Below are 13,404 nucleotides of genomic sequence, written 5' to 3' on the forward strand. Positions count from 1 at the left end.
GCTGACCTCGCCTCAGGTGTCTGCATTGTTGGAGCTTTCAGAACCTCCAGGTTCAAACAATGGAGTGAAAATGTTACATTTTATTGATCTTCTCATCCAACCCTTTACATGAAATGAGCGAAAGAGCAAACTGAAGAAGTGGGACCACAGTGGAAGCATTCAGCTTTTGAAACGCTTTTATTGATTTTTAGCTGATTTGAACTTTTATTTATTTTATGTTGTGCCATCAAAACTCAGTCTTCCTACTTATGTATATTTATGTTCTTTTGTTGATGGTGTTTATTATTGTTGTTGTTGTTGTTGTTGTTATTATCTTTGTAATTATTACTACCTTTGTTATTTTGTCATCCAGGTAATCAACATCATCAATGCAGCACAGGAAAGCAGCCCAATGCCCGTAGCAGAAGCTTTGGATCGTGTACTGGAGATCCTGAGGACCACTGAGCTCTACTCCCCTCAGCTGGGCACCAAGGATGAAGACCCACATACGAATGACCTTGTTGGGGGACTGATGACGGTGCGAGGGTCCATCACTAAATCTGACATAACACATCTAATTCTCACAGATGGATATACTTCCATATGATTAAATGCCTGTCAGAGCATTTTCAGAATTCCTCAGTGATAACTTGCATGTCTTGATGGATACCTTGTTCACTCTGAAAGCTCATGATACTGTCCTGAGTGTCAGTGTACGTGGACCTTTTCATGTGAGGATTTTTGTTCATTTTATAGAGAGGGATACTAAGAGAGAGGCATTAGCAGACAGTAGTGCTGAAGTACAGAAGTAGAAAGAGTGCCAAGTTGGCAGTCTTGGCAACAACTCCAAAGGAAGTGTTAGATTGTCCTTTGTGCTCCTGTAGGCTGGAGAGGAAAGCCCCCCCACTCTGTCGCTCTCTCTCTCTCTCACTCTGAACACACTGCACACATGCACACAGTCACACTCACATGAACCTCTTCCTCTCAGCTATGCGGGCCTGGAAACATCCTGTTCTTTGGATCAGATGAATAAGCGTGGCTTTACTTAAACATGTATACTCTGCACACGGAGAGATGTCACACATAGTTTGTCCCCAAAATGATTTGTTCTGTGGAGGTGATAACGGCTGATGGAACCAGAAAACCATGAGGTGTTTGTTTCGGATTTAAATAATTATTCATCTTCCATTTTATTTATGGTTTATGGTGTGTCTGGTTGCGTTTCTTCTGAACTCAGAAGACCTGGTTAACATTAAAAGACCGAGTGTCACCTTTCTGGGGAGAAAGTCTTAAAATAGCCACTGTGTACAGAAGCAACGCCACCATGAGACAATGCTCGGGTCAAAGATGAGCCAGTCACTCCTCTTCCTTTTTCATTGTGAAGTAAACATTTCACTGTGCGACACACACCCATGCACTCAGTAACGCCCAAAATACATATGGCTGGAGGATATATGTCTGCTGTTTCCATAGACAAATGGCAAAAATGATGTTGAATAAGGGACATTGAGGATCTAATGCGCACAATGTTCCGCTGCTGTGTTGGGCTTTTTTTTTTCTTCATATTAATACATTTTTATAACAGTCAGTGGCCTGAGGATACAGTTTTATATCCCATAACAACACATTTTTTAGGTTTGAATGATTATATTGTCACAGTTCATGTCTGAGAGGTGCATTTAAAAAATGTTTCTGTTTAAGATAAGCTGTCACGAGTGCAGAACCGCTGCAAGGGTTGTAGCCAACAAAAAAAAAAAAAAAACAACACTGTGCCATCAGCTTTGGGAGGCTGTGTTTTTTCCTTTCAATGACTAATGTTAACATGTTGATGTTTAGCAGGCAGAAACTTTAACTTTCAGAGTTTAGCATGTTGTTTAATCATTAGGATTCACCCGCTTGGGACCATGATTATCTTTTAACCAGTAATTCATGGAGAGCCATCCTGTTTGCTATCACAAATGTCATAATACGTTATGTGACATTTTATAGATGAACGATGTAGCAATTTTTAACATGTCATTGCAACTGTGTAGCTCAGTTTTTCTGCATCATCCATCCACTCTCTCTGTTTGCTATGGTTGAAACAAAATAAGTATCCAGTATACTGTGTCGTGGCACAGAAGTAATGATATTGATAAAAAATGTTAATTAGGAAAATCGGGAAAGCCCATTTCTTTGTTTGTTTATTTATACTGCTGTATTTTGTAGCCCTCTCATCTCAGTAAAACCGCATTTCCTTCTGTTTCATCTCAAATCCAAGTCCACTAACACATCACATGATAAATACAGGTTTTAATTGTTCTGTTGGGAAGAATAAATAGTCCTCCTAATTATTCAAAGAATGACTGATGGACTTATGAACTGTAACTTGCTGTTTCATTCCTTGATTCTTTTTTTTTTTTTTTTTTTTCATTTTCACAGGATGGTTTACGCAGATTGTCAGGAAATGAATACATATTTTCCACAAAACGTAAGTTTGCATTAAGCATACAGGATGATATGAGGTACTATGTTACAATTTACTGTTTCTATTACTGCTTTTCTTCACCTTTTTCTGTTGGAAATTTCTACCTTTTTATCTGAACGCCTCCTCTTGATTTACAGAGCCCCACCACATTCCCGGTCAACTGACGACTCCTCTGTCATTAAATGACATCCCACCTCGTATCGCCCAGACCATGGAGAATGAGGACTCTTGGGACTTTGACATCTTCAACTTGGAGGCTGCGACCATGAAACAGTGAGGCAATATTAAGGGCCACTGGAGGGGCTGGGCCTAATTTGTTTTAGTGTGGAAGGAAAGCTAGATTTGAGAGTTTTTGCTGTATCCTCCTGCAGGCCTTTAACCTACTTGGGCCTGAAGATCTTCTCCCGCTTTGGGGTCTGCGAGTTTCTAAACTGCCCTGAGGCAACTCTACGCTCCTGGCTACAAGTGATTGAAGCTAACTACCACTCCAGTAACTCCTATCACAACTCCAGTCATGCAGCTGACGTCCTTCATGCAACAGCATATTTTCTCTGCAAAGAAAGGGTCAAGGTAGTAAAAAATTAATAATAAAGCCTGCTGGAAAAGCTGCTGAGGCATAACATGGCATAGGACAAACATAACTTAGCAAGACACGGCAAACATTTACTGGATACAACTTTTGAAATGTCCTGTTTTGGTCCAATATGATCCTACATACAATAACCTGTGTTGACCAACATGCTTCACAGGCTAAAAGCAATATAATAAAAATGATAAAAATAAAAAGACAATGGATAAAGGGAACATAAATAAGACAAATAAAAACAATGGGACAAAGGATAAGTGTCACTACTCAACTTGTATTGAAAGCCAGCATAAAAAGGAGACATTTAAAATCATCAATGGACTGGATAGTTCAGATATTGAAAGGTAGACTGTTCTGCATTTTGGAAGCAACAATAGGCTGTATCTCCTCTAGTTTTGAGATTGCACCATGGGACATCATTACATTGCTGGTGCAAATGCTTAAAGATCATAGTTTTGTTCACAAACGTTCACTACTACTCTGGTTGTCGGGCCAAAGCACTTTCAGTATCTAGAGGCTGAGATTTTCCAGGAAAAGAGCAGCTCTCTGTCCACTCTTGACTGTCAGCTACCTCGTCAGAGCCATGGTTTTGCCCAAGTGTGTCACTGGATCAGCAACTGTTTGGGGGCATTCACTGGCTAAGCTGATTACCGAATTGTCTATTTCTGATCTCAGTGGAGGGATCTTTCATTGGCTCAGCCAGTGAACTGTGAGGTTACGTCACCCAAGGTTAATGAATCCCTGGAATTCTGCAGACAGTAGAAAATTGCAAATTCATTCAAAAATTAGTGATTATTTTTTTGTGATTTCTATCCTCTTTTTTTATCTACTTATACTTTTTCATTTTTACAGCCCTTTGACAAACAGCAAATGATGAAAACATTCCAGCTCTATGTCTGCCAATATTAAAGTAGTTTTGTAGCTAATATTTGATTTAAACAATTAAGAATGTTACACACATTTAGCTAAACAAGGACTTTTGCTTTTTATATTAATATGTATTTATTTATAATTAATATTTATTTAATATAATATTAATATTTATTTTTCAGGAAAGCTGAGTGTCTCTGGTAAATATGGCAACCCATCAAAGATAAATTGATAAGGATATGATTTGGATGATGCAGTGAAAAATAATAATTCCTTCCAAACTTCACTCGTGATAAAACCAAAGCCTTCAATATACCAAAATGTCTCCTTTAATGTCCAACAATCTGCCCATTTCCACCATTTTAAAATTTTGTTTGCACTAACAGCAAAGTTTGGATCCCATCGACGAGGTGGCCGCCTTGATCGCTGCTACTGTGCATGATGTAGACCACCCAGGTCGGACCAACAGCTTCCTTTGCAATGCAGGAAGCGAGTTGGCCATCCTATACAATGACACAGCTGTTCTAGAGAGTCACCACGCTGCACTGGCCTTCCAGATCACCACAAGAGACGATAAGTGCAACATCTTCAAGAACATTGAAAGGTAAGGGAACAATCATATAAAAATGTTTTTCCTATATGCCTACGCTGACTCCAGGTTGAGCAGATTCTTAGCATATTTTCTTGGATACTAAACTAATCTCTTTATATATTCAGGTTTAAATTAAATTAAATAGTAATAAATGCCTGTGATAATTTCCCAGTAGCCAAGGTGACATACTTGAAACATTTTTGAAAACCAATAGTCCAAAACCCAAATATATTACATTTATTGTTACAAATAACACAGAAAACAAATTCAAGTGAATAAAATTTGAGAAGCTGCAATGAGCAAATGTTTGGCATAAAAAAGTTATTATTGAAATACATTTTCAACAAATTGATGTATGGAGTAATCATTGCAGTCGAAGATTCACAGTTGTATGGAACATCTTTGTTTTACTACATAAGCAAACTAATATTTTTGATTCACAGAAAATTTGTATGTATCTACCAACATAGAAGAAAATTACAATTTTATAATCACTAGGCTTTTTAACAGTTATTTGTGATGCTGTGTGTGTGTGTGTGTGTGTGTGTGTGTGTGTGTGTGTGTGTGTGTGTGTGTGTGTGTGTGTGTGTGTGTGTGTGTGTGTGGTGTGTGTGTGTGTGTGTGTGTGTGTGTGTGTGTGGTGGTAGTAATGTGATTTGAGTCCCAAAGCAGAATAGCTCACATGTGCTGGTCTGCTCAGAGGGGGAAGGTGAACAGAGCATCCATTCTTTGCCACTGTCATTGCAGTCAGAAGAGGAAAACTGTTCACACGGGTTTCTGTGCTATTTACCACACTGGCATCTCACTCTCTGTTCTCCTCTCTTTCTCCTCTCTCCTGCTCTTCACCTCCGTCAACCCCTTTGGATGTCTATGTCTCTCTCTCCCTACCTCTCTCCCTCTCTCTGTAGGAATGAATATCGAACACTAAGACAAGCCATCATTGATATGGTGCTCGCCACTGAAATGACTAAACACTTTGAACATGTCAACAAATTTGTCAACAGCATCAACAAGCCACTGGCAGCTTTGGAGGAAAATGGGGTGAGATTTAAAATGAAATCACCCTGAAACACTCTTGAATGTCTTTACATTTCATATATTTGAAGATCATGTGTTTCTAATTTTTGAATTTTTTTTTAGATCAGTGTCCTGTCCAATCAGAAAGGACACAACTAATGTAATAAAATTCTCTTACGTGCTGTCAATGAGATTTTGCACAGTCACATAGTAGTAGTAGTTTAAGAGAAAGATGATGAAACTGGATCTGGACTTGTGGCCTGTTGTTGCCTGGGCTTAGAAATCTTTGTGGGGAGGGAATTTTACAACTCAGTAACATCTTTCTCATCTCAGTGAGGAATGCTCAACAGAGACATTTAAAAGGTCTCTTTCCTTTTTAAAGGCAGGAGTGATTCAAACAAATGATCAGACCAATGTTTTTCGCAAAATTCTCATGTTCACTACAATGATACATGATGCATTCAAGTGCCTTGTTTGAAATTGTAACAGAGGTGTAGATAAGGCGGTAAAAGGAGTTGTCGATGCTTGGACAAACGGTCTTTGTGTCACAAATATGCTGCCATTCAAATGTTGAGTTAAGCTTTAAGACCTGAAGGTTTCGAATAAGACAGAGACTTCACTGATCTTGGCACAGAAAAAAGAGCCTCTGTATTTCTTCTTCACATAATTCAATCTTGAAACCTCCTGTAGCCTGCAAATCATGTGAGCGCATGACGCATGCTGTACTCTTTTTAACATGTAAGTGCACATGTACGTGCATGTGAGAATACAGACAGTCCTTCTCCACATGGAAAACTAAAACCTTTGTATGCTGCCGATGTCATAGCCTACTTTGTCTACTCTGATTTATGCATAGTAACAGCCAGTTATTTTTAAAACTGTTCATCCGATGCGTGCCACAAGGAACCTTCTATTGCCACCAATAACAAGAGCAAGAACTCATGCTAATGGTCTGCTTGTTTTTATGTAGGGAAACAATGATGAGGAGTCTGTGAAAAGCATCCTGACATCCCCTGAGAATCGCATCCTTGTCAAGCGGATGCTGATAAAGTGTGCAGACATCTCCAATCCATGCAGAGCACTGGAGCTCTGTATAGAATGGGCTGGGCGCATCTCTGAGGAGTATTTTGCACAAGTAACCATATAAAATAACACATTGTTGATGGTGTGGGGATTTTTTTTCATTTACGTATTAATTGTCTGTGAACATCACTTGTGCTTCCTTCTCTAATACAGACAGATGAGGAGAAGAGACAGGGTCTCCCAGTGGTCATGCCTGTGTTTGACAGAAAGACCTGTAGCATCCCAAAGTCCCAGATTTCCTTCATAGACTACTTCATTACGGACATGTTTGATGCATGGGATGGTAAGACTGTGCAGTATGACTGAAGTCAGAGAGATACATACACATATAGACAGCTGCATGCTGTCAGTTGTTACTACGCATTTTTTCAAGACGGACAACGATACCTTTGTACAACAGTAATATAAACAAGCACAATTCAAGCACTTTTACTGCTTCAATTAAGTGGCATATAATTGAATTAATTGAATTAAAGTGCCCTCATCTCTAATAATAAACGTACACATACAAAAAGTCTGTGGGAAACAATAATTTGCTGCAAAGGCCAATTGGCCATTGGCTGAGGCATGGCCAAGCCTCATTCAATACATTTTCGCTATTAATGTCACTATGAAATGAATTGTTTCCACGCCCATATTCATGAGGAAAATTCACATAAATCCTGGGAATCATCTTACTTTTGATATAAATGAATTCCTTCAGGGATGTTTAAAGAATTTAAAAAAAGAAGTCTTCAAGAAACGTCTCCAGGATGCACTGGGACTCATCATCAGTGTATCAGGGTCTCACAACATACACCCTCACCCAGGCGACCCAGTCAGGGTTGATCAGGGCCCGACTTGCGTCCCAGCAGCTACTCACAGATCAGCCCTCTTTGTCCAAAGCCCCCTAGTGGCTTTTTCTGCGGCCTTGCTGGCAGATTGAATGGCCCTCTTCTAGGCTGAAGGAATGTCCTGCAATCCTCTACAGCCAACTTCTATGGGCTTGTAGAATGTTTTCCAGCCTCTGCCCCTGCACTCCTCCACTAGTCCCTGGTACTTGGCACGCTTCCTCTTATTGGCTACCTTAATGTGTTCTTCCTAAGGCACGGTCAGTTCCAGTATGATCAGGTGTTTTGGGGCCTCTGAGGTGATGATCAAGTCTGGACGGAGTAAAGTTGTTGCGGTTTCCCCGGTCAGCCTGCAGCTGCCAATCAGAGGCTGTATGAGGAGGCCTGTTGTTAGTTTTGGCTGAGTCTGGGATTTTTCTCCAGCTTTGATGAAAGTGACTGTTTTCTTTGGTGCATGGTGGTGTTTGCCTGTGTTAATGGCTGACACTAAACTCTCAGCAACTGCCTAAAGCACCTGGCCATGTCACCACCGATAGCGGCCATCTGCCAAAGCCTTTGGGCAGCTGCTGAGGAGATGTTCTCATGAGCGTCTTCCGGAGCGAAGCAGGCAGGAGGGCATCTTGCTCTTTCCCCAGATGTGGAGGTTTGCTGGGCTTGCCAAGGTGTCATAGACAACCGGCACAAGGAATCGGACATGACAAAAATCTGCCTGCATGATGTTTGACTGGGTGATGCTGACCGGGAATGACTCTTCTTGAAATTAGGAATCAGAGTTTGTCTGTCACCTTACCCTTCTTCAACACCATGGACTTGACTTGGAGGGCTTAAAACTCATCCTAGCCAGGTGATGAGTTTCTCAAGACCTTGTAAGCTCCACCTGCACCCTGGTACTGACGACATAGTAATGGTGAGGTCGTCCATGTAGGCTGTTATCAGTGGCAAGGCAAGTTTATTTATAGAGCACAATTTGTACACAGGGTAATTCAAAGTACCTTACAGATACAAGAAATTACAAGAAGGCAGATAAAATCATTACATAAAACATAAAATAATCATTGCATGAATTAAAAGCTAAAAAAAGCACAGAAAATATTTTCAGTTGTCATATGCACAACTAAATAGAACTGTTTTCAGTCTGGATTCAACATTGTCAGAGTTGAGGCCTGTCTCACATCCTCTGAAAGACTGCTCCGGACTTTAGCAGCATAAAACTGGAACACAGCCTCACCATGTTTAGTCCTGATATGGCCATCATACACCAGACTTGGTCAAGGGCCCTCTGCATTCCACCTCAGCTGACTTGACCACCATGTTCATGGCAAGGACAAAAAGGATAACAGAGATGGTGCAGCCTGTTATTGTTCCTTTTTCAAGGTGCTGCCAGTCTGATGTTTCAGACCTAGAAGTGACCCTCAACCTGAAATTATTGTAATAATCCAAGATCAAGCCCTTGATTTTACTGGGATAATGGTGACAGTGCAGTGCAAACTTGACCAGCTCGTGTGGTATTGATCCATTGGCATTGGCCAGGTCAAACCACAACACAGCAAGGTTGCCTCTGCTCTTGTGAGTTTCTCTTATAAACAGCGTTGCTACACCTGTGTGCTCCAAACATCCGGGTGATCCAGGGATCCCACTCTTCTGCACCGAGGGGTCGTTGTGGCTGTTTTTGAGGAAAAACTCTGTCAGCCTCCGAGAGACAATACTGATAAACACCTTCCCTTCAACACTTAGCAGTGAAATTGTCCGGAGCTGGTTACTGTTTCTTGGGTTCTCCTCCTTGGGGAACTCCCTCAGCACACCTCCGCTAGTCAGCTACTCTGTGCACTGCTTATACATGAGGTAGGGTTCACCACTGAGGCCTAGGGTAGATGCTGATTGAGCTGACTTGATGACCTCTTCAACCTGCTTTAGGCTGGGTTCCTTCTGATTGAACGTTGGAGCGATGGAGTTGCTCCGGGCTGAATTGGCACCAAACTCTTGCTCCCTCACTGGACCAGTCTAGGAGGAAGTGATTCTCTTCCTCTGCTGAGCTCTCAAGGTGACCACTGCGCCTCTCCCCAAGCAGTTGTTTTGTAAAGCCAAATGGGTTTGAAATGAAGGCTGCTCGCTTCCTGACTCTCCCTCTCTACCCCGCCTCCTGTGCCACTCCGCTCTGCAGAGGACCATCAGCTTCTTCTGCAGGATGTTTCGCAGTTCTGCCAACGACTGCTTCTCCTCATCAGCAGACCTCTTGTATCATTTCTTGAGGGCACGAAGCTCCTGACGCAGTTGGTGTATTTTGGTGGCCCTGGGGTTCATGGCGTATGAGGTGGTCTTGGTATTTCCCTTCTCAAGGAAGCATAATCACTCTGAGGCATAACTGATGATGATGGTGGTTAGTGTTCGGAGTCAGCTATCAACCTCACCCTTGGATGATGTTGGACACATGCTGGTCAAACTGCAGCCTCTCTATCTGCCTGCTGGCTGGGGGCCACTTAATCTGCTGTTGTGGAACCAATCTGCCAGACTGATGTCAGAATGAAAATTAAACCATGAGTACTTTGAGGGGAAAAAATCTGTCTTTTAATCTGATGCATAGATGGCATAGTGATGTTCATCATAGTAAGCATTGTCATGAAAAAACAAAGTGTGTAACATAATAATGAGCTTTAACTTTATCTCATCTCCAGCTTTTGCAGACCTCCCCAATCTTATGCAGCACTTGGATAACAACTTCAAGTACTGGAAAGGCCTGGATGAGAAGAAGCTGCACAACCTGCGACCGCCTCCAGAGTAGGCGCTGCAGTGCTTGACCCCGGGACTCTGCACTCCGGGGCTGCCGTCCTCTCTCTTGCTGGGGCATCTCTCTCCCTGCCAGCCATAGGGCCTCCTTGCCTTCTCTCTCCTGCTTTTGTAGCACGCCAAGTGTCCACATGTCCGTTGATACAGAAACCACCAGGCAGTTGCAGCGGTTAACATGATTGGCTATACAGCCCTGTCAAATGAGAACTGTGACAAACAGACAAGGACACAAACGGCAAATCCTTCTCAACTTCATGTGCCTCTCAGGCATTTGCAGTGTAGCTGGTCAAGTGGCATAGCTGAGAGAAGAGTCCTTACAGGCCTCCTGGCAAAGCATCCATCCTCTGATTACTACATGGGCTCTCCTCTTCGCCTGTGAAGTTGAGTAAATACTGCTTGTTTACTGGAGGAGCAAACAACACTGGAGGAGTGGACCTTTGACCTCCATCCCTGTGTTCACAGCAAGGCAGGACTGTTCCTTCTGCTCCTGGAGGCCACACCGTGAAAGAACACTCCACTGCTATTTTTTTTTTCCTTGAACACATATGAGTTGACACATAGCTGTCATAACAGACACATGGGGGAGGGGAGGGTGGGGCACTTTGTTTTTGGGTCTGGGAGTGGATCTTTATTTTAGGCCACTGCTGAGAGACAAAAACCTCATCATCATGATCATAGGTAACTAATTACAGATTATTTGGTATGTTGATTTTTCTTAGATGTTCCATATTTTCTTTATTAAAATTCATACATGAATTAGTTGATAAATAAATAAGAACAAAATGAATTTAAAAAAGAGAGAGAACAGCCAAAGCTGATGAAGACAAATACTACTATAACTCTCGAAAATTTACAATTATTATTCATATGAAGCATTACCATATTAAACATTTTTATTTTCGTATCAAAAGTACAGTACCAGTTTGAATGAACACTTTTGTATTGCACTGTAAACAATATTAGAAATGTCTACGTCTCAGTGGTTTGTCCAGGGATGGGATGTTGCATTGGAGAATAAGCTGTTATTGTTGATCATCAGGAGTTTGCGATTGTGTATGGGTGGGCGTGTCTGCATGTGTATGTGTCTTTGCTTGTGTGTGTATGTGTGTGTGTGTGTGTGTGTGTGTGTGTGTGTGTGTGTGTGTGTGTGTGTGTGTGTGTGTGCGCGCGCGCTTGTATGTGCATGCACATGGGTGGTTGGGTGTGTTCGGGGTGTAGCTGTACGTGAGGGGATGTATTCATTGTTGCAACAATCCCTTACTCTTGGTTTAATGCTGTAAACCGCTCAACATTTGACAACAGCAGAAATATGTGAAAACATTTTGGACTTGAAAATTTTTTCTCCCAGAAATTTTTGTATCTGGTTTATCCTACTGAAAAGACTGCCTTATTTTATACAATATTTATACAGTACATCCCACTGTGCAACTGCAACGGACATCTGGAGTTTTTATTATAACAGTCAGAAGGTTATGTTCAAGTAAATCTCAATATTTTTATAAACAATAAATTTTACACTGGATTTGCAGCAAATGAGATCAACCATTCTAGCTATCTGAATACCAGTGAATTGGATGGAGACACACAGCATATATACAGAGAGCTAAATGGTTAAGAAGGATGTGGATCGCAGAGTTGTCTATCACTGTCTTTAAGCAGTCTCCTAGAGGCCAGCTTGCATTGATTTTTGATCAACCATCACTCTGTTTTGGCTACTTTGTCCAAAGTCCTTATGCCCAGACCCAGGGAACAGCTTTTTGTTCAAAGTTGGTTTCAGATTAGGATACTAATATATGTTAAAGATTGTTGCTTATTAAGAATATTTCCTCTTTAATCAGTATATAAATGCCATAACAGCTAAGCAAATGATGGTTAATAAGGTGTATTGACCATGGTTATCTTTGTTTCTCTCTTATGACAGAATTTTACACTCAATCAGGGGATTTGTTTGTTCCTTCTGATTCACATCTTGGTCTGAAGGCACGGAAAAAATTAGAAACTATTCAATGAAAAATAAAATAATGTCAATTATGAGTTTTCAGTGTATTCTCTGAAATAATCCAATGTCTCTCCTACTTACTGACTTACTCATTCTTTGCAAGCCTGTGATATGGTTATTTTGTTTTTGTTTTGCATTGAGTCTGTTCAGCTGCTTAACTACCTCTTGAAGTTTCTTCTTTTCTTCACTATCTTCATTCGCTTTCCATCAAAGGTTTTCAGCTTTTCTAATGGAGACTAGAGAACTGTAGCGCTTCCTGAAATGTGTTTTCTATATAACTCAGATGGAGCATGGAACAAATCTACTTCTCTTCTTCTAAACTGGGATACTGTCCAATTTCACCAATGTGGGGTATGATAATAGATAAAGCTAAATTTGGGTAGGAACAACCTTACCCTTTTACAGCAGGTTTCCTCTTATTTATGATCTAAAAATGTATTTAAAAATATTAAATATGCTTCATAGACAAACAAACAGTGACAAATCACAGATGTGTGACCAATTCAAAGTGTTGGTGGGAAAGTGGGAAAGCTACTTTGAAGGAATAGCTTTACAAAGTGTAATTGCTCTAGAGTGGAGGAACTTGAACCACAGCAAAGCTACCCTGGGAAGAAATCTAGCTTGGTAAACTATTTTCTCACAGGTCATAACTCAAATCAGAAAACTAAAATACCCCACCATTTGTGGGAAAGTGCATGGAATGTCAGCAATGGTTTTGTGGACAATAATTGCTTTAGGATGTCTATGGTAATTCAGGCTGAAATTCAAGTGGTTTATCCAACATTTATTCATCATGACATTGCACATGCATCGCACAAAAGTCAAGTCTGTGGTGGGTTCTTTCTGACCAGTGTTGCTCGGATATCCTTTCACATTGTCAAGGATGAAACTGGGACAGAGCGAATCAAACGGTTTTTCAATTACAGTGGATAGTAAATGGTAGAGCAAACAACAACAAAAAACTATTAAAAATTTTTCACAAGTGTAATTAAACTACTGATACAATTTTAGTTCATTCCAACCCAAAACAGGTCATTCATATTTTCATAGCTGGCTGGCCACATGTGTTCAAAGGGAGACTGTAACTTTGGCTGAACAGTAGGCATTGTGGTTCAGTTACTATTTAGCTAAAATTGAATTAGATTTAGGTTTTGGCACAGAGGCTACTTGGTGCTATTAAAAATTCCAACATGTTCA

The 13,404-nt window shown here is 40.9% G+C and overlaps 1 protein-coding gene across 2 annotated transcripts in view; it reads left to right on the forward strand.

Annotated features, from left to right (window-relative positions):
• pde8a (phosphodiesterase 8A) overlaps window positions 1-10,761 on the forward strand; it is a 37,664-nt gene extending 26,903 nt beyond the window's left edge. The window contains exons 14-22 of one of the 2 annotated variants that reach the window (XM_029498603.1): window positions 353-517; window positions 2,401-2,449; window positions 2,584-2,719; window positions 2,818-3,016; window positions 4,289-4,506; window positions 5,403-5,535; window positions 6,482-6,646; window positions 6,748-6,877; window positions 10,097-10,761. In XM_029498603.1, the coding sequence (XP_029354463.1) occupies window positions 353-517; window positions 2,401-2,449; window positions 2,584-2,719; window positions 2,818-3,016; window positions 4,289-4,506; window positions 5,403-5,535; window positions 6,482-6,646; window positions 6,748-6,877; window positions 10,097-10,203 (1,302 nt within the window). In that variant the 3' untranslated portion in view covers window positions 10,204-10,761. The remainder of the gene's footprint in view (window positions 1-352; window positions 518-2,400; window positions 2,450-2,583; window positions 2,720-2,817; window positions 3,017-4,288; window positions 4,507-5,402; window positions 5,536-6,481; window positions 6,647-6,747; window positions 6,878-10,096) is intronic. The other variant, XM_029498604.1, reaches the window with a different exon arrangement.
• The last annotated feature ends 2,643 nt before the right edge of the window (window positions 10,762-13,404 follow it).

Source organism: Echeneis naucrates, chromosome 3 (genome assembly GCF_900963305.1).
Source record: "Echeneis naucrates chromosome 3, fEcheNa1.1, whole genome shotgun sequence".
Lineage (NCBI taxonomy): Eukaryota > Metazoa > Chordata > Actinopteri > Carangiformes > Echeneidae > Echeneis > Echeneis naucrates.